A 23,945-nucleotide genomic window follows, 5' to 3' on the forward strand; every position below is an offset into this window, starting at 1 on the left:
TCCTTATTTCTTTAAAATCCAAATCAAACAAATGATTACTTGTGAGTCAAACACACATCTGACAAAAACACACTGTAGTTTCCCTTATTTTTTACTCAGCAGTCTTGTGACGAGTAGTTCATCCAAACATATCACTCAAAAAAAATTAAAAAATTAAAAACTTCACTCCATTAAAGACTTAAATTAAAAAAAAAGACTTAAATTTTTTAGTATTTTAAAATTTATGCATAGTGAAATTTCTTCTTTGGTTAATGGTTCTGTGTTTCAATAAACACATAGTCCTCTAACAACTCAAGATACAGAAAAATTCCATTATCCTCCTTTTGTGCTACTCGCTTTTCATCAAGCCCTTCCCCCAATCCTTTACCCCTGGCCAACCACTGTTATGTTTTCAATTTAAATTGAAAATATTCTCTAATTTTCTTGGAGACTTCTTTGACCCATAGGTTATTTTGATGTATTACTGTTTAATTTCCTAATGTTTGGGGAGTTCCTACATCTTTTTGTTATTAATTTCTTATTTACTTTCGGTAAAGACACATAACATTATTTTAAACTGGGCAAGGTTTCTACTATACCCTAGAGACTCCCTACAACACCAATTTGAAACTCGCAGGCTTGGTTTGGTTTAATAATCTAACACTAACAGCACCCCAGTATATCCTCCTGCTCCCAGAAAAGAACCCTCCTTTTTAGTCCTGCTGGTTTCTTCACTGAGGGTCTCTTCTGTTCTCTCACATGTACTCCTGTCCAAGCTGATCCCACCAACTCTTTGGTCCCTCTTTTTCTGTGAAGCTTTCCCTGAGGGTGATCAGTAGCATCCAAGGGACCAGCTATATGCAATGTGGTCCCTCTAAGCCTTGTAAAGCCACAGCCTCAGAATAACCACATAAAAGCTTAAAGGTCAAAATCACAAATTTAGCAGGAAGGGTATTTTCACCACCCGTCGGTCCCTTCTTTTCTGTGAAATTTTCCCTGAGAGTGATCGGTAACATATAACTATTCCAAGGGACCAGCCACGTGCAATGTGGTCCCTCCCTCTAAGGCCTGTCAAGCCACAGCCTCAGAATAACCATATAAAAGCTTAAAGGGCAAAATCACAAATTTAGCTGGAAGGGCATTTTCACAGTCGAGAAAGATTTTCACTAGACCATGATCTTGGGGCTTCCCTGGTAGTTCAGATGGTAAAGAATCCACCTACAATGCCTAAGACCTGCTGGGTTCGATTTCTGGGTTGGGAAGATCCACTGGAGGAAGGCAAAACATATATGAACAAGTGTCACCGTTTACCTGGGGGGATAAGCAAAATTGAGCTTTTTGGCTCAATTCTAAATAAGATGAAAGGGTAACAGGAAGTGGTAAGGATTAAACACTGAGTACACTCTGAGAACAATGGCCCCCAGGCTTCTTCCATCCATAAACCACTTCAATCACATAATACTCCATGGATCACTCTTAGTATATCCAATCACATCACACATCCAAATCAAGGGGAAGAGAGATATTGCTTCCGGTAGAGTACTAATGAGGCAACAGTTTCACATCTCTTATGTTCCTTAACATAAGAGCTGGGAGCAAAAGTACAGAGACAAGTGTTACACAGAATCGCGTGATCTGCAATAATCATTCATCCACAAGGATGACTGTCATAGGACTGCAGAGTCATCCAAAATTCCGATGGTTTATTTGAATCTTTTCCTTTATAATTTATACCTCTCCAACTTCCAAAAGAACGATTTAAGGAATTCAGGATACATACACTCTCAGAAATCATGAGAAACCACAATTTTCACACAGGCATTATAAACTGATTTTTTCCTGGCATCATTAATCAAAACTACTATCCAATTAATCTACCCTTAAGTGAACTAGGTACCAAGCAGGTTCATATATGCTATCCATTTCATCCTTATAACAAACCTAGTATGGCTATTACTCTTGCTGTCACAAAGCTGAAGCTCATGGAGATTAAGAAGAGCTAAAACTATTAAAAAAAAAAAAAAAAAGAAAACTTCTAGAAAAAAAAATAGGACCTAGGGTTAGGCAAAGTGCTAAGATTTGACACTAAAAGCACAGACAATAAACAAAAAAATTGATAAATATCAAAATTAAAAAATGTTGTGCTGCAAATGATACCGTAAGGAAGTGAAAGACAATCTACAGAACAGGAAAATATATTTGCAAATAATATATGTGATAAGGAACTTGTATCTAGAATAAAGAACCCTAACAATTCCATAATGAAAAAATAAATAACCCAATTAAGAAATGGGCAAAGGATATGAACAGACATTTCTCCAAAGAAGATATACAAATGGCTAAATAAGCACATGAAATGATGAGCCACATTATTAGTCACTGGGGAAATATAAATCAAACCACACTGATAAATCACTTCACACTCATTAGGATGGAAATGAGACAGACAATAACAAGTATTGGTGAGGATGTGAAGAAATAAGAACCTTCTTTTATTTATTTATTTATTTATTTATTTTTTAAGAACCTTCTTTCATTACTAACAAGAGTATAAAATGGAGAAGCCACTTTGGAAAAGTTTAGCAGTTCCCCAAACTGTTAAAGTGTTACCACATGATCCAACAATTCTACTTCTTTGATTAATGTTCAAGAGAAATGAAAACACATCCACACAAAAATCTGACACAAATGTTCACAGCACCATTACTCATATTAACCAAAAAAACGAGCAATCCAAATGTTCATCAATGGATGAGTGGATAATCAAAATGATATTTCCATATAGTAGAGTATTATTTCTTAATAAAAAGGAATAAAGTACTGATGCATGCCACAACATTGATGAAACCTAGCAAAAAAAATTATGCTAGGTAAAGGAAGACCACATAATGTATGATTCCATTTACTGCATTTATATGAAATGTCTGGAATTGACAAATTTATACAGACAGGCAAATGTATACAACCTTCGTGGTTGCCAAGGACAAGAGGGGGTGGGATGGGAACGGTCGCTAATAGGTATTTCTCTTCAGGATAAGGCAAATGTTTTAAAATTGATTGTGGTGATGGTTGTACTCTGTGAATATATTAAAAAACACTGATGAGTATACTTTAAATGGGTGAAATTCATGATAGATTAATTAATTACTACCTTGGTAAAGATATTTAAAAATAATTACAATGAAAAAGCTTGACTAGTGGTTGTGAGCCCATGCTCTGGATCCCTCACATTCCAGATGACTTCTTAGTACTGTCTACCCAGCACAAACATATATGGACAAGAGTCACCCTCTACCTGGGGAAATAAGCAAAACTACAGCACCTTCTCAGACAATCATCTGGTGAGCATGATGCAAGCTTCTGTTATTTTTGGAATGCAGTACTGCAATATGCTTGTGCTGTAATGCACCGAAGGGGCCCAAGAAGCCTGCAGCTGGCTAGAGCTCATGACAGCAGCCCTCCTGTGTGCTGAGTGGGCAGGAAAGCGAACTAAAACTGAAAGCAGCAAGCACAGAGCACAGTTCTGAAAATTTCTTAGTGACAAAACACATGCACAACACCAGGCACAGTCCTCCTTGCTCCCAAACTTCTCCCCACCTCCCATTCCCAAATAAAGTCTGCTATTCTAGGGCAACATACTTTAAATATAGGTACATTATGAATCAGCTAGAATTATATAATGACCAAGCAGGAAGGACCTTTACAAGTATTATGTAATGAATGGAGCACAGACGCTGGAGTCACTTACTAACTCTGTAACCTTGGGCCAGTTCCTTCCCCCATCTTTCTCTGCCTCAATGTCTTCATCTGGAAATAATAAAGTCAACTGCTTCCTAAAATTGCTGCAAAGATTAAGTAACTTAATCTGTGCAAAATGTTTAGAATAGTGTCTGGAACATCAGAAATGTTTAAGTCTTTTTACTATTGTTACAATTATTAATGGGTAAATCTCATCACTCTTATGGAGGAAGATATTAAAGTTCAGAATGATAAAGTGACTTTGCACCCGGCAGTGACAGAACTGGCACCAGACTTCAGGTTTCTCTGACTCCTCAACTAGTGGTCTACTATGGAGCATTAACGAATAACCAAGCAGGTATAATATCCCTCTACTAACATTTAGGGCTTGAAAGACACAAATAACAAACTCACAGTGGCCTAGCGTTCTGTCTCACACAATAGAGATGTTTGTGAAATGTTTAATCCATTCCCTTTCCATTTCAGGTTTAATCCTCTAATATGTGAAGATAGGGCTGGACACTAAATCCCAGAATATCCAATGTTCTCCTGCTCAAAACTGGGTAGCTCAAGAATGTTAGAGAAAATACACAAGACACTCCTTTTCTTTTCCTTTTCTCCTTTTCTCTGATGGAGCAAAGGGTACTTGAGTGTGCCTAATATATTAGGGAAAAGAGACTTTTCTCTTTCTGTATTTTAGCAGTACACTCATGCAAGCAATTAAGATACAGCTATTCTCAGGTCTTGATGGACGTTTACAACTTTCAGTAACTGAAACCTAAACAGTTTAATTCAAGAGGCGAGAGAAGCTCACAAAATAACTACAGTATTTGGCAAAATACAACAAATGTAGCCAAAGCTAGCTTTTAAACAATCTCAACATTTCTTTCTTTCTTACACAAGCACACTCGCACATGTGCACGCGTGCACACACACACACGTGCATGAACACTCTGCAGTGCTTAAACCAGCCTATGAGGACGTGCAATTTCAGGCCTGCCCCCCATCTCCACAGTCTTGTTGGAGCCTCTTCTCAACTCTCCAGACTTTTGGGTCTTCTTTCCTTAAACTCACCAGTCTTTATCCAGCTTTACGGCCTTCACACTGATAGTCTCTGTGCCTAAGTTTCCCCTTTACAGCCTCCAACTGCACCTCTGCCTTGGCCTCACCACCTACTCAGCTTTTATTTATCCTTCAGGCTCTGCTTAGATATTTTCCTAAAAGAAGTCTTCCCCAATGACCCAGACTTGCCTCTCCCTTCCTCCCCTCTCAAATCACACACACTTGAGCACCTGCTTCTAACCACTTATCCAATGAATGCCTGTCTCCCCCACCAGACTGTAAGTTTAAGAAAGGCAGGAACAGTGTCTGTCTTAACACTGCTTGCCCTGTGCCCAGAACAGGGCCCAGCACACAGCAGCTGGTGAACGAAATTAACAACATCCTCCAAGGATTCAAAGGACTGGCTGATAAACTGATTTGCTAATTCTCCACTCAGATTTGGAGACAAGGCATCCCGTATCAAGCTGTAGATATGACAGAAATACACAAATGGGTTAAATACTCTCTTTGAAGAAAAACTCAAAATGAACAAAAACTTAGACAGATATTACATGTATTTTTAAGTTACTATGTGCAAAACCATAAGAAAAAAATGTTACTTTAAAAAAAAAGCTTCAGGAAAAGAAAATTAATGGTGTCTCCATTAGCGCTTGTCATTAACACTCAACACTATCCGCTTTTGGAGAGACTAACTTGCACAGGGGAGGGAAAGAAACTAGGATGCATTTGCTTCGCCTAGGTTGTTACCATTCCTTTCCAGAGTAAATGTATCTCCTGAGGAAACAGAATGCACTGGACAGTAATTTTAAATATACCTAGGGAAGGCTTCCCAGGTAGCCCAGTGGTAAAGAATTCGCCTGCCAACTCAGGAGACATGAGTGAGGGACGCGGTTTTGATCCTGGGACCAGGAAGATCCTCTGGAGTAGGAAACGGCAACCCACTCCAGTATGCTTCCCTGGAAAATTCCATGGACAGAGGAGCCTGGGAGGCTACAGTCTATGGGGTTGCAAAGACACAACTGAGTGTGTGCACACACGCACGCACGCACATACATACCCAGAAAAAGTCCCCCATGGTGTGATGGGCTTTTATGCACAGTGTGTCCACAATGAGGTGGCTTGTGGGCCAGGGGAACAAGCAGAATAAAGTAAAGCCAGCCACTGGCAATGGCTCCAATGTTTCGTTTCTTTAGGGCTTCCACCACGAGGGCATCACTCACAAAATTAACTTCTCTCACTTGGGACAGAAAAAAGTAGACGTTTTCCAACAGAACAGATGGTACGGGAACCATATGATAAAGATTCCAAAGATCCTTCCAGAGAAATTTAGCTTTTTTAAAGAATACATAAAGACAGTCAGGGAGAAAAAGGCATTTCATGAGCAGGGAGTAGGTACAGTAACAACAGACTAAACTTGGTAAAAGAGGTAAACTTGGAGAAAAGCAAGAAAGGAGAGGGGGGAAAATACGGCAAAGGGAGATGGAAAAAAAAAGAAGAGCACTGAGGATCAAAGAAATAAGTTAAAAGGCATGTGTGATGGAAAGGGGTGAAAGAACCAAGACCAGTGACTAAATTTCACTCAGGGGCATAAGATCCTACATCTCAGAGCTTAGAGATACCTCTGAGGCAAATCGCTTGATCAAACATCCTCCCTAACAGGCAGCCAAACCCAGTCATGAGGTATCTACATCTAATATATCAAATGAAGATCCTTGAAGCAAAGAGCAAGTCTTTTAAAACACTTCTCCTCACTCAGTTTCTACTAATGATCACAAGAAAAATAAACAGAATTCACTTGTAATCACACTATGCATAGGGAAGAGATTCTGGGTACCCCCAACAGGCACACTTTCAGCTGTGCTTTATAACCTCATCAAAGTCACTACTGCCAACTGATCCTCCCAGACACAAACGTCCTTAAAACACCCCAGAGAATCATACTACAACCCTAAAAAAAAAAAAATCCTAGGCTCCACAGGATGGGAAAATACACCTCCACCACTTAAGAATCCCTGGGAATATTTCTCATTTCAAATACATTGCTGTTAAAACTCTAAGAGCCTGCCTACCTCATTTTCCATAATAAAAAGTTTAATTTCAAAAAAGTGCCTAGCACAGTTTCCAGCGCACAGAAGGCTTTTATTTATATACTCATTTATGAAAATGCTCCTTCTGAATCATATTCACAGCTGAAAAATAGTTATGACCTTCTCAAGATATGAAGTACTTCCATAAATTGGAAGGGGGTGGGGTACTATTTTTAAGCCATTCTGTTCAGCAGGGCAAGAAAAGAGCTGCTAATATTTGCATCCTATTTTACGGTCCTTTCCGAGTCTGTAAAACAAAAAGAAATGTTCGGTGAGAAAACCAAAAACGTGCATACTTTGGAGCTGAGACTCAGATATCCCGGTCTGCACTCACAGAACTCTGCAAATGATGAAAGGAAAGTGCCGTACCTGGGGACTTTGAAAAAGAACCTCTGACCTCTGCTCGCATTCATACGAAACCTTCCCGAGACCAGCTCCTTCGCCAGAATTCGAGACTCCCAGAGGACCCCACAGCCGGAATCAGCATTTCCCTCCCGCTGACACCGAGGACATCGTGCCTTTCAAGTCACCCCAAATCTCAGGATTCGGAAGTGAGGAGAGCTGCGGCTCACAACCAGCCCCAACAGGGGGCTGTGTCTGTACCGCACGGGAGACAGAGAACTGCTGTAGGGAAACATTCCCGGTCCACGCAGGCCTCTCTGGTCTCAGGAGAGACCGTGACCCCGACACCCAAGAGGCGAGGCCGGACGCCGCCCTCCCTCGGCTCAGACAAAGGACCGGAACCCTGGCACGCCCCCCACTCACCGCTCAGATAGTTGGTCCACTTATACAGCACCCCCTCCATGGCGCCCGCGACCACCTCGCCCTCGCCCGCCGGCCCCGTCACTGCTCCAGGCTCCAGGAGGCGAGGAGCACCGGCAGCAGGGCCATCGCCGGCGCTGCCGAGCCGGCCACTCCCGGCGCCCAGGCCCAGTGCGGGGACGCCCCGCGGGCCTCACATCCTGGGCCCGGGGGCGGGGTCACTGCGGCGGCCTCCGCACGTGAGAACGCGGCCGGCCGGTGGTCCCAGGCGCCGCAGGCGGCGCGCTGTCCTCAAGGAGGCCAAGGTCCTGGGTGGGTCCGAGGGGCGACTGAAGTCACCAAAGTGTCGCGAGTGAAGTAGCCGGTCGCTGGCCGCGCCACGGCGCGCTACCTGAGTGCTCGACCCACCGGGCTCAGGGCCCGCTCGCGCATGCCCAGTGCACCGCCTGCGCGCCGGTTCCCAAAATCCACTCCGGAGTTTAGCTGAGATACCGGCGTGGCTGACCTAGTGAAAGAGGCCCGCAGGGAAAATGAGTCCTGGGACTAGAGGGAGGGTGAGTAGGGAGTAGGGAGCCCTCTGGGACAAAGGGGAACACAGTCTTGACTCTACGGTACCAGGTACCATAGATGGGTTCCACCTCCCGATATTTGGGAGCCACCGTGGCCCCTTAGGGTGCCCGCTGGATTCTAGTCTTCAGAGCCTCTTATTTCAAGGCTAATTGATCCTACACACTTCAAGGCTATTGAGGGGGTACCCAACCACAGGGCGTAAGGAGATGATGGGAATTTCACTATAGAATACTGTGAGTGACCAGGGAGCACAAACAGATGTTTAAACTCTAAAACGCCCGCTGCACGAAGTGTGGGCCGTGCACAGCCGCACTGAAGGCCCCTAGGAACTTGTCTGAATGTAGGATCTTAATGCAAGGCGGCCAACTCCTGAAGGAGCTCTCCAGGGGGGATTCCCATGCATATTGAAGTGTGAGGGAAAAAAAAAAAAAAAGTGTGAGAAAGTTCTGTGCTAAGAATATTTGACTAGGGAAAATGTTAACTATAGATTCTGTGGTAAAAGCAGGTTACAAAACAGTGTACAGTAGGATCCTAATTATTTTAGGCATATGTCACAAAACCATGTGCCAAAATGTTGATGATTATTTCTGCATGGTGGCATTACAGATTTTTTCTTTTTCTTTAGTGTAATCTAAAGAATTAAATAAAATCTTTTATTTGCAAAATCTGTTGCCAGAGTCCACAAATAAAAACAGAAAAATTAATTTGCTATTTATCTGAAATTCAAATTTAATTAGGCTCCTCTATTTTTTTTTTAAATTATTTGTTTTTAATGGGAGGATACTTGCTTTATAATGCTGTTTCGGTTTCTGCCATACATCAAAATTAATAAGCCATAGGTATAAAGGAGATCAGTCCTGGGTGTTCATTGGAAGGACTGATGCTGAAGCTGAAACTCCAATACTTTGGTCACCTCATGCAAAGAGTTGACTCATTGGAAAAGACCCTGATGCTGGGAGGGATTGGGGGCAGGAGGAGAAGGGGACCACAGAGGATGAGATGGCTGGATGGCATCACCGACTCGATGGACATGAGTTTGAGTAAACTCTGGGAGTTGGTGAGGGAAAGGGAAGCCTGGCGTGCTACAGTCCATGGGATTACAAAGAGTCAGACACGACTGAGCGACTGAACTGAGCTGATACACATATCCCCTCCCTCTTGAACCTCTCTCCCACCTCCCACCCCATCCCACAGATGGGTTGTCACAGAGCACTATGCTGTGACTCCTGTATTTTAACTGGAAACTCGAGTGTTTTCCAGTTTCTTCCAAGTCAGCTTCAATGAACAAGTATTGCTTTTGAAATTATGCAAAAAATGTAAAACAAAATCTTTAAACTTAGCCTGTGTAATTCATAACTGTAATTACTATTTCTACTTTAAAACAGAGGTCTGTATATCCTTATCCTTGATAGAGGCTATTATTGACCCTCTCTACACTTTCGTTGTCCAGTGGCCAAGTTGTGTCCGACTCTTCAGGACTCCATGGACTGTAGCACACCAGGCTTCCTTGTCCCTCACCATATCCCAGAGTTTGCCCAAGTTCATGTCCATTGAATCGATGATGCCATCCAACCATCTCATCCTTTGTCGCCCTCTTCTGCCTTCAATCTTTCCCAGCAGCAGGGTCTTTTCTCATTATTGACCCTCTACACTAAGGTCATCTAAAATTATTTGTGATCATAATATTGTGTGGTGTTGTAGGATGAATCAGAAGATGGTTCGATGATGGAGCTCAACAGCTTTTGAGGCTCAATAACCTTAAGCAGGACACTTAACCTCTCCTAGCCAAAATATTAACTTATCTTTTAGAGGGATAAAAGAACTTGCCTTACCCACAGAGTAGTGAGGTTCACGAAGAACCGGAAAGTACTTTGAAACCCAAATCACTGTTACATGCCTGCGTGCCCAGTCACCTGAGTCTCTGCGATTCCATGAACTGTAGCCCACCAGGCTCCTCTGCTCATGGAATTTTCCAGGCAAGAATACTGGAGTGGGTTGCCATTTCCTACTCCAGGGGATCTTTCCCAACCAGGAATTGAACCCGAGTCTCCAGCGTCTCCTCCACTGGCAGGCAGATTCTTTACCACTGCTCCACCTCGGAAGCCCACTTACCATACTTTTGGGCGTGCGGGGGGTTTGGGGGGAAGGGGGCGGGTTCTCTCACCAACCGTGAGACGAAAGGAGTCTTTCCAGAGACCTGTGCCATTTCCCCTGGACCCAGGACTTCACACCCCTGCGGATTCGTTACACCTCTGAATCCGTCTGAGGTTTCCGGTTAGCTTTGCTCCCCACCCCTCTCTCCAATTCCTAAATTGTGGAATTCTGTAATCCCCGGCCTTCAGCACCACTCCGGGTGGTTTGCTTCTGCGCTACCTCCCCTCAGCGGAACTGCAAATTGCAATACTGTGATACCATTGGCTTAAGAGGCTCCTGAGGGACAGAATCACAAGCCAATGGGAGGCCGTCTTTCCAGGAGCCTGCGTTGTAAGAGCCAGTCAGGGCAGCGTTTGGGCTTAACTCTTTAGAGGTGAGTTCACTAAGCGTGGGAAAGTTGTCCATGGTGAATGTGCCACGTCTGCTAGGAAAGGGGGAGTCATGACTTGCCAGAGGCTGTTGTCTTTAAGTCTTCAACTACTTTCTTAACTCTATGAGGTCGGGGGCCCTTTCTGTGTTTTTGTAGCAACTTCTTTCCTGCCCTGGCAACATGAGGCTTTTCTTGTGGAATGCAGTCCTGACACTGTTAGTAACTTGTTTGAGTGGGGCTCTCATCCCAGAACCAGAAGTGAAGATTGAAGTTCTCCAGAAGCCGTTTATCTGCCATCGCAAGACCAAAGGAGGGGATTTGATGTTGGTCCACTATGAAGGCTACTTAGAAAAGGACGGCTCCTTATTTCACTCCACGTAAGTTATTATACCCTTCGGGTAAAATAGTAAAAGAACCCAACCCACATATGCCAGCTCTTGGGCAGGGATAGTGGCACGTACCAGCTTTATCTCTCTAAAAAATTTGAAATATCTAATTTTTTTCTATGGGGAAAGGTAGTTGTTGAAAGCCAATCTTATATAACAAGGCCTTTGAAGATCTTATTGGAAACGTGCTCAGGATAAAGCAGTAATTTTTTTAATTATAAAAATTAGAACTAGAGTTTCTGAAATACTGTAGAAATATCTAGGTGTATCATTAGGCAATAAGTAGAAAAGACTTAAAGGAATTCTCATTTCTCAAACTTTGATCCTGAGGGAAAATAACTTTAGTGTAGGTGAAATTTAACTTTTCATAGCAACTTCATGAGCAGAATATACTGTCATTTTTTTTGCTTGTTATAGGATATGTTAACGTTAGTTCATTGACTTATTTAAATTCTGTTCTGATAGATGACACTTTGGTCAAGGCACAGGACCATGATTCATTTCACTATTTGTTTCTTTCTAGAAATCAAAGACTTCATTGATGGGTGTGGGTGTGGTTATGGAAGATTAATCCAATACCTACAGTGAAGGATTTTCAGGTGGTTACACATTATTTCTGTTTCATAAAGAAAGAAATTGCAACATGGAAATCTTTTACAAGTATAGTGATTTCCAATTAGGCATTGAATCTCTGATTCCATTCCAAACTTATTTACTGAACATTTACGTTAGCCCTTTTGTTTGATACTAGAGAAATTTTAACTATCTGACTTCTTTCCAGCCTCATCCATTCATTCATCTATCCATCAATCAAATCCTTACTGAGTGACCACAAGTCAGGCCCTAGGGATACAAAGATGACTAAGAGGGGGTTCTTCTCTAGCAGGACACTGTCTACAGGGGGGAAGGAAGACAAATAACTCATGATGTAAAGGACAGACTGTTCGAAGTGCTCACAAAGCATAATGCACTCTAAAATTAATCGTGCTCTGAAGGTGGGGAAAGAGAGCGACTTCCCAGAGATCATAATTGAGATGGGTCTTGAAAGATGGATGGAGGTTTTTTGGTGGAGAATGAGGAAGGGAGGACATCCCAGGTAGAGTGAATGATGTGAACTAAAGCAGCAAAGTTTCATGGCCCTTCCTAGACCTTGTTTTCTGATAAACTGCCTTTACTGGGCATTCTGATCTGGTCTGTCATGACTGTCAGAAGAGTCAGTGGCACTCTTCTCTGAACTCTGTTAGCCCTTGAAAAAAGTTCCAAGATGGTGGCTTGCCACTGAATTCTCAATAGCCCTATCTTTTTTTATCAATCAGGCCAGTGCCATGTTGGACATTAAATAATATTATGATTTGCATTTGAAACTTTCAATTACATTTTTATTTTAGTCTGATCTATTTTAGATCCAGCCTTTCAAGTCTCAGAACCAAAAGCCTGTGTGGACTTCAGTGTAAACCACTTGACATTATTTAACACTTTGCTACTGAAGTTCTAGTTCCTGATGAGCAGAATATTGTCATGCAGCCTCCATGTAAATATCCAAAACCTGCTAACTCAGAGTATTATAATGAAAGTACCACCAAATGATCAGTTTATAAAGCACGTTCATCATTTCAAGAACCATAACCTTTGTGGTAAATGGCCTAAATCCTTTAGCATGACAGTAAACGTGCCCAAACTGCAACAGTACTAGGTACTAGATTCTTTCTTCTTTCTTTATTCTGTCCTAGCTTTCCTCTATGTTCTACAGTTGCCATTTTGCTACTTTCATCATGAGCGAAATTCAGGAAAAGAAGTGATGGCTTTTACCTACATTTAGTAACCATGGTACTTGGGAAGCTTAGTAGAGTGACTTCTGGTTCTCACCTACAAGAGAATGAGACAGTTCCCTTATTGCACTGAAGTGATGTTAGTCTTTCAGTCATGCCCAACTCTTTGGGCTCCCATGGACTGTAGCCTGCCAGGCTTCTCTGTCCATCGAATTCTCTAGGCAAGAATACTGGAGTGGGTTGCCTTTTCCTTCTCCAGGGGATCTTCCTGACCCAGGGATCGAACCTGGGTCTTCCACATTGCAGGCAGATTCTTTACCATCTGAGCCACCAGGGAAACCCCCTTATTGCACTAAGAGTGAGTTAATTGGGTTAGATACTACTCAGCCCACAAGCCCCTCCAGTAGCCCATCAGGTTGGCTTTTTTAGGCTGGCCTTTCATGAGCCAGGATATCTTGGCCATTCACTTCTTCTCCAGTCGCTGAGGGGCCCCTCTCCCAGACTTCCTTGCGTAGCCCCACGATAAACACCTGGGGAGAGAATTAGGCCAGGGTCTGAGTGGGGATTCAGGGCTGAAGAGCAGCCTCTTGCCCCTGTCCGAACCATCAGCAGGCTGAACATCAGGAGGGGTTGTAGAGAGGACGTAACATGCTGTGCTCTCGACTCTCCATTGTCCTTGTGAGTATTCCCAGCCTCTCGTCCTCCTTCCCAAACTCAACCATATTCCATTATTTTATCCCTCTTCTGCACCCTAGTGGTCTCCCAGGGAAAGCATCACTGTGTGATTAAGACTTTGAACTTTGGAATTCAAAGTTTGAACTTTGAACTTTGGAGTTAGGTCAGATACTGGCACACTTGAGCTCAGTTTCCTCCACTGTACAATGGTGTAATAATGGTACTTATCTCTTATGATCACTGTTAGACTTAAAAGAAGCAAACATTTAGATAATACTTGGTATACAGTAAGGCTTCCCAGGTGGCATAGTGGTAAAAGAATTTGCCTGCCAGTGCAGGAGACACAGGAGATACAGGTTCCATCCCTGGATTGGGAAGATCCCCTGGAAAAGGAAGTGGCAACCCATTCCAGTATTCTTGCCTAGAGAGTCCTGTGGACAGAGGAGCCTGGCAGGCTACAGTCGATGAGATCACAAAAAGTCAGACACAACTTAGCAACTGAGCATGAGCAGGAGCAATGATAAAGTTACTAAAGAGTCCAAATGTGTTTTCTTTCTGTTGTAGTCACAAACATAACAATGGTCAGCCTGTTTGGTTCACCCTGGGCATCCTGGAGGCTCTCAAAGGTTGGGACCAGGGCTTGAAGGGAATGTGTGTAGGAGAGAAGAGAAAGCTCACCATTCCTCCTGCCTTGGGCTATGGAAAAGAAGGAAAAGGTAATAGCAATTCTACATTTGTACTACAGCTTCTCTGGATTAGGCATAGAAGGTAGTAACTACTGTGTATTTTTTTTTTCAAGAAGTAAATACAGGACTTGTATATCTTAGGAAAATATAATTATGTCTTGATTATCATTTGAAGTGGCCAATTAATCATAATATATAAATGGTCAACTGAACTATCAATGAAAAAATGTTCTGTAATCTCAACTTTGTTACTATTGCTCACCAATATGGTGGGTTTTTTTTTTTTTTTGGTGGGGTTTTTTTAATGGTAGTATTAAATATATAACATAATGTTTACCATTTTGAAGTATATAGTCTAATGGAATTAAGTACATTCACATTGTTGTGCCAGTGTCACCATTGTCTCCTGGACTTTTTTATCCTCCCCAATTGAAACTTACTGATTTGTTTTAATAATGCAGAAAGAAAGACTACTCAATATAACTGTTTTGGTGAGTTGAACATTTGAAATATAGATTATTAAGTCATTAAATGCAGTTTTAGATGTGAGCTGTGTGTGAGTCACAACTGACATCTCCCACAACAGAGCTTTTATTGGAGGTTCTTTTCATCTTTGTTTTAAAATTGTTTTATAAAGTGTTTGATAATTTATTTAAATAAATAATGGAATGACATGAAATGAATTTAATAAAGCAGAAGCGACTGGGCTAGTTGGTTCAGGAAGCCTTTGTGCTAGTATTCTAGGGCAGTCAATAAAACCTGTTGTTTAGGTGGGAGACCATGCAGTTTTCCAAAGGGCTACTTATGAGAAGCCTAAAGATGTTTATATGCATGCATCCTATAATTCCTTCATTAAAATCTAACCTAAGGGAATAATCTGGTATTGGGGAAAAATTTATAAACAGAATGTCCATCACTATGTTGTTTCTAATAGCTAAAAGACTGAAACCAACTTAAGTGTATAATAACAGAGGTGTAGCTAAATAAAATATGACCCAGTTATTTTATTTTATTTTTTTTTTCTCGTTTATTTTTATTAGTTGGAGGCTAATTACTTTACAATAGTGTAGTGGTTTTTGTCATACATTGACATGAATCAGCCATGGATTTGCATGTGCTCCCCATCCCGATCCCCCCTCCCACATCCCTCCCCATCCCATCCCTCTGGGTCTTCCCAGTGCACCAGCCCTGAGCACTTGTCTCATGCATCCAACCTGGGCTGGCGATCTGTTTCACACTTGATAATATACATGTTTCAATGCTATTCTCTCAGATCATCCAAACTTCGCCTTCTCCCACAGAGTACAAAAGTCTATTCTATACATCTGTGTCTCTTTTTCTGTCCTGCATATAGGGTTATCATTTCCATCTTTTTAAATTCCATATACATGCATTAGTATACTGTATTGGTGTTTATCTTTCTGGCTTATTTCACTCTGTATAATGGGCTCCAGTTTCATCCATCTCATTAGAACTGATTCAAATGTATTCTTTTTAATGGCTGAGTAATATTCCATTGTGTATATGTACCATAGCTTTCTTATCCATTCGTCTGCTGATGGGCATCTAGGTTGCTTCCATGTCCTGGCTGTTATAAACAGTGCTGCGATGAACATTGACCCAGTTATTTTAAAATGGCATTTCAGGGCTTCCCTGGTAGTCCAGTGGCTAAGATTACAACACTCTTAATGTAGGGGGCCCAGGTTTGATCCCCAGTCAGGGAACTAGATCCCACACGCTGCAACTAAAAATACTGTATGCCACAAAAAAGATCAAACATCCCGTGTGCTGCAACTAAGACTTGGTGCAGCCAAATAAAACTAACTAAATAAATATTTAAAATAAAATAGTATTTTAAACATTTAAAAAAATTATATCTAAAATATGTATGCTATAATGTTACATATAAAATTAGAAAACAAAGATATATATAGTCTGATAGTAAGTACTAGGAAAAAATAAATACACATACAAGGTGAATCACAAGGAAATAGAATGTTGATAATGGACAGTGGTTCTGGGAGTTATTTTTATTTTTGGTTCTATCTCTTCCACATTCTCTACATAATGAAGAAAAAAAGCGTAAGAAGTCATTAGAACTAGATATAACACCACTCTGATGTAGTAAAAATGCAGACTTCATAGCCTCCAAGCTTAACCATTTACAAGGCGGGGACTATGGTTTCCTAGCCCAGTTTCCTAAGAAGAACATAGGTGCCATATATGAAGTATTACATATTCTAAAATGGACCTTGCTATTCAAATCTTCTACATTGAACAGGATTTATTACAAAATTCAATTCTTGTTTTAATAATAATCCTTTTAGAGGATAAAGTCAAGTATCTGACGTTTAACATATTCTTTCACTTTTCTGTATTTTTATTGTTTCACCTTTAATATTTATATAAATATTAAATGTTATTACTCCATTTCTGTCTACATAAGTGATATTAGTATATTAATATAAATACTAAATAGTATTAGTCCATGTCTCTTTCTCCATACTCCATTTAACTTGATTTTACTTTGTAACAAGTAGAGATCTGAATTTGAGTCATTTCCTTCAAACAGAGTCCCATGAGACTAATCCTGCTAACATGTACTTAAACATGAATTTTGTAGTTTTTTAGTACCATGTTTGCATGCCTCCTTTTGGAAAGATACCAGTTTTCTCCATGACCTCTAGTGCATGCCCTTCTCTGCCTAGATCTGGAATGGTAAGCTTCAGCACACAGTGTAAGTTTTGTTCTTTGGATGCTTACAAATGCTCTTTCATGGGAATATGTGGGAATATGTGGGATGAGGGACTGGGGCACTAAGAAATATTTGTAATCTTTACCCAGACCTGTATGTTAATTATACTTATAAGAAAACAAGTTGGAAGAAAATAATGTCAGTTTCCCAGAAGTTTTTGGTTTTGTTTAGTTTTTTTTTTAAGGTCCCTAGGACTCTAACAAAGCTCTTTTCACTTTAAAAGATTTTTATCTCCCTTCTCAGCAATTTGTTTTAATATCTCCCCCTCCCATGTAATTTCCTCAAGATGTGTTGAATTTGCTTCCAGATGAGAAAACTGAGACTTAGAGAAAGGCAGATGTGTTTTGATCCCAGGGTGACCCCAGAGCTCACCTTGTTATATACTGCCTCCAAGTGGTAGAAATGGCCATGCTAGATGTGTCTCTAGGCCAGCAGCTTCTGACCCAAAAGTTAGTAAATCACTTCTACTATGATTAACTCTGAATGAAAGCCTAGTAAGTCATTCTTGACATATAATATGTAATCTCTTAATTATATTTGAAATTTAATGCTCAGACCACGAGGCATCTGTGTGTATGTGTGTGTATGTGTGTGTATAAAACAATCTTAAATTGCAAAGCCAAAACTCTCTTTTGGATCTAATAATTTGGATTGTTCTTTCTTTAATCTATTTGTTTGAATAAACTATAAGTAATTTCTCTATATGTGACAGTCTGAGAAATGTTCTTCATTTAATTCAGTTAAAATACTATTTTGTTAATTACTGCAAGTTTTCTATCATCTAAACTTTGTGATCTTTCTAATAAAACTTAACCCCCACCCTCTCTATGTGTCAGGTAAAATTCCCCCAGAGAGTACACTGATATTCAACATTGATCTCCTGGAGATTCGAAATGGACCAAGATCCCATGAGTCATTCCAAGAAATGGATCTTAATGATGACTGGAAACTCTCTAAAAATGAGGTGACCTTCCCTTTCTCTCTCTGTCTCTCTCTTCCCTTTTTCCTCCCTTCTTCCCTTCCTTTTTCCTTCTTTCCTATAACTCATTTTTTAAGAAATGTATTTTTAAATAAAATTTATTTTTATTGTGTAAAATGTTATTTATAAGTTTTCTTAAACACTGATACTTTGAAAACTGCCTTTTTTTCCATAGGAAATCATTGTATTGGAGAGAAGTATATTGAAACTTTCCATTCTTTTGCTTTTTTTTCTCCTAATGCAATAGGATTCACTGTATCTTGCTTTTGCCCTGTCTTTTGTGTTTTTTTTTTTTTTTTTTGTATTGTGGTGTAGCTGATTAGCAATCAGGTAAATAGCAAAGGGACTCAGCCATACATATACATGGATCCATTCTCCCCCAAGCTCCCCTCCCATCCAGGCTGCCACATAACATTGAGCAGAGTTCCATGTGCTATATAGTAGGTCCTTGCTGGTTATCCATTGTAAATATAGCAGTGTGTAGCATATCCTTGCAAACTCCCTAACTATCCCTTCCCCTCTTCCTTCCCCCTTGTCCAGAGTTTTTGAAACTTTGTTTTACTAAGACAAATTCCTGTAAGAAACATAGATGTCCTGCATAATGTCACTGGTTGTTAAATGAAGTTGTAGAGTGATTGTCTTGCAGTTAGCAGCAGCAAGCAGATCACATACCCAGTTTTGCTCAGGGTAGGAGACCCCAGTCTGGATTTTTCACAGAAGCAGACAGACCTTTCCCAGCTCCCTCAAGGTCCTGGTGTTAGTCTCTAAGTCTCAGGGGAAAGGAAGAAGACTTCTCTCTATAATTTATGTAGGCTTTTGCAGCCATTGCTACACATACGTGTCTTAGTCTGGCTTCTGTGGGGAAAGAAATGGAGAAAGATCTGTATCCTTACATTTTTTGTCTACTCATATTCTCCATTATGGGCTTCCCTAACAGCTCTTTGGTAAAGAATCCACTTGCAATGCAGGAGACCCTGGTTCAATTCCTGTGTCAGGAAGATCCGCTGGAGAAGGGATAGGCTACCCACTCCAGTATTCTTGGGCTTCCCTTGTGGCTCAGCTGGTAAAGAATCCGCCTTCAATGCGGGAGACCTGGGTTCGATCCTTGGGTTGGGAAGATCCCCTGGAGAAGTAAAAGACTACCCACTCCAATATTCTGGTCTAGAGAATCCCATGGACTGTATGTATATAGTCCATGGGGTCTCAAAGGGTCGGACACGACTGAATCATCCCCCCTATTCTTCATTATGGCTTGGCTGGTCAGAAATCAAGTCCCTTAAACAACAACAACAACAAAAAAGAAATCAAGTCCCTTTTTATGCTTTCACCCATTTCATTTTAATAACCAAGAAATGATTGAGTCTTGAATAAGATATGTTGTTATAAACCACAGGGTCATGATCCACAGCTACTAAATTTATAACACCTCAGAGTGTTTATCAGTCATGAACTCTTTTCTATCCAAGATAAATTTGAATTCCCTTTCATTTAAAAAATCCTGAATAAACAACACATTCACATGGTTCAAAGAAATCAATTCAATATAAAAAGATTTATTAAGAAGTCATTCTCCCACCTATATCCTCTTTTACCATGTGGCCTTCCCCTTCCTATCCAATTTTATTAGTTTCTAATGTATTCTTCTAGGTATTTCTCTATCCAAATACTAGCAAACATGAATATATAATTTTATTTCCCCCTTGCTTACACAAAAAGCAGCATCCTATGCATACTGTTTGGCATCTCACTTTATTCACACAGTATACCCTGGAGACGTGTTCTACATTAGCCCATCTATTATCACCACCTCTCCCCCTTTTTCAACTGCATTAAATCCCCTTAATCTTAAAAATAAATGTGCACATTATGTTGGCATCTTGGTGGCAGGGGGAGGAGAGAAGGTTTGAAATTGCTCATCTAACAGAGGAATAATAGGGATATGATTAAAAATGATGAACTGCATTATGGTGACTCTAGTAGGTAATTGGGGGCAATATTTTGTTTATATATTCAAATATCTGTATAAAAATGGAAATTTTTAGTCTAAATACTCATCAGTCTGGATTTTGCTTTAATCTCTGAGATCAAAAGGTCAAGTGGCATGATCATATCGAGGTCCAGAGCAGCTACTGTTTCTAGTCACCTACTTAAATTGTAAAAAGGCCATCACTTAGTCTGATTTTAAGAGAAATACCTGGAATTCTGATCCTTGTTAGAAAACTAGATCTGGATAATTCAGTGGGTTGAAAGATAGCGGTCCTTCAAATCCTTGACTTTATGTGGACTGGGATTAATATGCTTTATTGTGTGTTTTTCTCATGCTATAATCCTTATGTTTGCCTCTGTGCAAAATTCAGTCTCTCTGCTATAGCACTATTTGTTGTTGTTTACTCGCGTCCAACTCTTTTGTGATCCCCTGGACTGTAGTCCACTAGGCTCCTTGTCCATGGGATTTCCCAGACAAGAATACTGGAGTGGGTTGCCATTTCCTTCTCCCGGTGATCTTCCCGACCCAGGGATAGAACATGAGTCTCCTGCATTGCAGGCGGATTCTTGACCACTGAGCCACCTGGGAAGCCCATGGCACTAAAGAAACAGCTTTTAAGGGGAAAAGTTCTTTATAGCTCTTTTGCTATCATATGTAGTTGTTTAGTAGTTGTTATATATAATTAAATGCACTACCCATCTAGTCTATAATGTTGATTGGCTCAATGTGGGTGTCTTATGAATCTGAATTATTCATGTGACCCATTATTTTGTAGGTTAAAGTGTATTTAAAGAAGGAGTTTGAAAAGCACGGTGCAGTGGTGAATGAAAGTCATCATGATGTTTTGGTAGAGGATATTTTTGATAAAGAAGATGAAGACAAAGATGGATTTATATCTGCCAGAGAATTTACATATAAACACGATGAATTATAGACACACGTCTCCCATTTTACATGGCATCCATCCTTAAAAGCAAGGGCAGTCATCCTGAAAGAAAGTCTTATTTGTTAACTATGTTCCGTTCATGCTTTGTTTTATTTTTATATATTTTTCTGAATATTATTTGAGGAATCCCTTAGGGCTTCTAAGTACATTTATTTCTGGTAAGTTATTGGGAATAAAAAGTTGATCTGTTTTTGAAGAGAAGACTTCTGGGCCATTTTTCACTTTCACATGTGAAGCCATATGTTTTACTTGCATACATGTAATTTTAAAATATTGCAACCAGGAGCGTGCCCAACATAAGAACAGGTTATAGCACAGATCAGCACCCTCTATTTCTTTTTCCTTCATCTCCAAGTTAGATGCTGATATTTGAAAAGCCTTTAGCAATAACCCAAGGCTTATTATTTTCATGTTGTAATGAAACAGTGTGCCTGTTACTGCTTTTAAGTCTCTGCTTGAGGAAAACAGGAAAATGGTTGTTGAGCTCTACTTCTAAGTTACTGCTTTACTGTGGAGATGTGCAATGCTGAAGTGAGTAACAAAATTCATAATTTATAAATGTTTACATTGAAATATTCTGCTTGGGATTTAAGCTACATAACTAGCAATGAATGACCTACCATGATTAACAGAACAAATTATTTATGTGTTTATTTCTTCATAATAAAATGTGTCAAAATATTGCAAACGAGGTGAAGAGTTGGATTGAGTCACTGTTTACTTTTTAAGGCTAGCAGATCACCCTTCCTCATTCTTTAATTGATAAATGTCTATAACTGATGTGTTATACTACAGTAACATTATCTTATAAGAGAAATTAATGATACAATAAAAAATTTCCCATTTCTGCCTCATCAAAAAAAATGAGGCAGACCCAGAGCAGCTATTTTTTTTTTAATTTTTATTGAAGAATAGTTGCTTTACAATGTTGTGTTAGTTCACAGCAGCTACCTTTGAATAGAGGTCTGTCCAGAGTCAAAAGTTGATGATTTTATAATTTTATCTTAAATTGGAATTCTTCCTTAATACTTTTTAAAAATACCCAAACCTCATTTGCTAAAAGTTTACAAAGTGATCTCAAGGGCATCATTGTCTGATTCTCACTAAGTCTATGAAAAAAAGAGATCTTACTGTACCTATTTTATAAATGAGGACGTTGTCATTCAGAGAGATTGATTGTTGTGCCCAAGGTCAATCAATAACTGACTTGTAGACCCAGACTTCAGTCCCCAAGTTAAGTATCTTTCTACTGCCCTCTAGTATTGAAAAGGAGTCTCTTCAGTTTGCTCTCCTAGTAGTCAACTCTTTTTTGTCCTTGGATCCTTATCCTTTTAAGATAGTTAACTGGCCGTATATGGCGCTTTTGAATTCCCATGATCCAGAAATGTCTCTGGTCTCATTGAATAATCTTAGGGTGAGCACTGAATTGCCTCAAAAACCCTAGGGGTGAGAGGGTCCAGGTGTGTGTCTTAATCCTTTCATTCCTGTTTACCTCTGGGTGGTTTGTATGTTATTTTAATACTTATGAACAATTACTACATCATATGTGGACTACTTTCACCGATTATATATTGACATTTTCATCACTAAAACAGGAAGTTCTTGGGAAGAACATAAATAACACCTTTCTCTGATGAAGTCACCTATATTTAGAAAACTGTTGTCACTGCTGTTTTCCTCAACTTGAAGGAAAATACAGAAAATACACAATACAGAAAGCTTTGCACTGTATTATTGAGGGAAAGAAAGTAGCTTGTCATCCCGTGCTATATTGTATAAACATTACTGGTGATGCTATCTATGGTGGAGGAGGAAAGGGAAAAGAATTTTGGTTATTCAGGGAGCATATCATTTATCTTGTATGAATTTGGATCAATTTCCACCTAAATATTTAGGTACAAGTATGAAATGACAGCATATAAATAGGTTATGGTTGTTTTTACATTATCTGCCTGTTTAGTGTAGCAGCAGCTTTGCACGTTTTCATTCGTAAGAACAATCAGACATGAACTGTGACTCCACTTGTATATAATTTGCCTCAGTAATACTGATAAGATGTGTTATATTTAAATTTCTACAACTCTGTTGTGGTATTCTTTTCAAAATAAAGTTTACTTGGGAAATAATTGGTTTTGTGAAAAATTCTTCAAGCCCCAGTTGACTCAGCAGCTTTATTGATTTTCTAACTGTTATTCTTGGTCTTAGATTGAAACTAAGTGAGGAATATGGACAGGTAAGGTGAGGAAAGGGGTGTGTTGACATTTTGAATGTGTCCTTGGTTATCCACTCTGTTTAGATATATCTGTAAAGAAAGCTGTGGTGTGGTTTCAATTGTTTTGAAATTAGCATCAAACTATTGAGGGCAATAGTTAATGGTGAATTTTTGGGCACTGGTATGTGGTGCTTTGTTTTGGTGGTAGTTGTCATTAATGTTTTAGTTTAGAAGTTTATTGTGTATCACCAGTAGGCATTATGATTAATGCCTTCTCAGGGACTTGCCTGGAGGACCTGAAGCTAAGACTCAGCACTCCCAATGCAGAGGGCCTGGGTTCGATCCCTGGACAGTCAACTAGATTCCACATAATGCAACTCCAAGAGTTCACCTGCTGCAGCTGAATGATCCCACATACTGCAACAAAGATTGAAGATCCCACATGCTGCAGCTAAGACCTGGCACAGCCAAATCAATCAGTAAAACAATAATGCCTAGTGAGTAAATTAGTGCTATAAAATTTCTTACGTAATTAAATGAAATTCTGAGTTGCTATAAAGATAACAAGAAAAGATGATTCTGATTCAGATGGGTCATTAGCCATTTGAATGTTTCCTTGTAGAAATGAATTTGTACTTTTCCTCTTATTTGTGATACAAGATATTGCTTACATCTATAATGCTGTTTAGATATCAGCATGCTATCTGTCCCCTGAATTGAGAACACGGGTGATTTCTCAGTGTTGTTTAGAAACTACAAGAGGAGAAAAAGAAACTTGGTGAAATGTTATGGGAAAAAGTAATGCCTTTGACCTCTCATAAAAAAAGC

General features: G+C 40.0%; 2 protein-coding genes across 8 annotated transcripts in view; one reads left to right on the forward strand and one right to left on the reverse strand.

Moving 5' to 3' along the window:
• PLEKHA8 (pleckstrin homology domain containing A8) overlaps window positions 1–7,811 on the reverse strand; it is a 59,939-nt gene extending 52,128 nt beyond the window's left edge. For 3 of the 7 annotated variants that reach the window (XM_061165442.1, XM_061165444.1, XM_061165445.1), the window contains exon 1: window positions 7,632–7,800. In XM_061165442.1, coding sequence (XP_061021425.1) covers window positions 7,632–7,671 — 40 coding nt within the window. In that variant the 5' untranslated portion in view covers window positions 7,672–7,800. Of the gene's footprint in view, window positions 1–7,235; window positions 7,291–7,631 lie in introns of those variants that run through there. The other 4 variants (XR_009696689.1, XM_061165441.1, XM_061165447.1 and 1 more) reach the window with 3 other exon arrangements.
• A 2,926-nt stretch (window positions 7,812–10,737) lies between these two features.
• On the forward strand, window positions 10,738–23,031 carry FKBP14 (FKBP prolyl isomerase 14). Its single transcript, XM_061165449.1, has 4 exons — window positions 10,738–11,099; window positions 14,117–14,268; window positions 17,830–17,957; window positions 20,735–23,031. The coding sequence occupies exons 1-4, from the start codon at window positions 10,903–10,905 to the stop codon at window positions 20,891–20,893; spliced, it is 636 nt and encodes a 211-aa protein (XP_061021432.1). The 5' UTR covers window positions 10,738–10,902; the 3' UTR covers window positions 20,894–23,031.
• Window positions 23,032–23,945: the final 914 nt, after the last annotated feature.

This window comes from Dama dama, chromosome 18 (assembly GCF_033118175.1).
Source record: "Dama dama isolate Ldn47 chromosome 18, ASM3311817v1, whole genome shotgun sequence".
NCBI classification, from domain to species: Eukaryota; Metazoa; Chordata; class Mammalia; order Artiodactyla; family Cervidae; genus Dama; species Dama dama.

Excerpts from the sequence above, each read along its gene's own strand:
- FKBP14 (XM_061165449.1), top strand. The coding sequence starts at position 10,903 with ATGAGGCTTTTCTTGTGGAATGCAGTCCTGACACTGTTAGTAACTTGT. Across the intron at positions 11,100-14,116 it reads GGCTCCTTATTTCACTCCAC|TCACAAACATAACAATGGTC; the intron begins GTAAGTTATTAT and ends TTTCTGTTGTAG. Across the intron at positions 14,269-17,829 it reads CTATGGAAAAGAAGGAAAAG|GTAAAATTCCCCCAGAGAGT; the intron begins GTAATAGCAATT and ends TCTATGTGTCAG.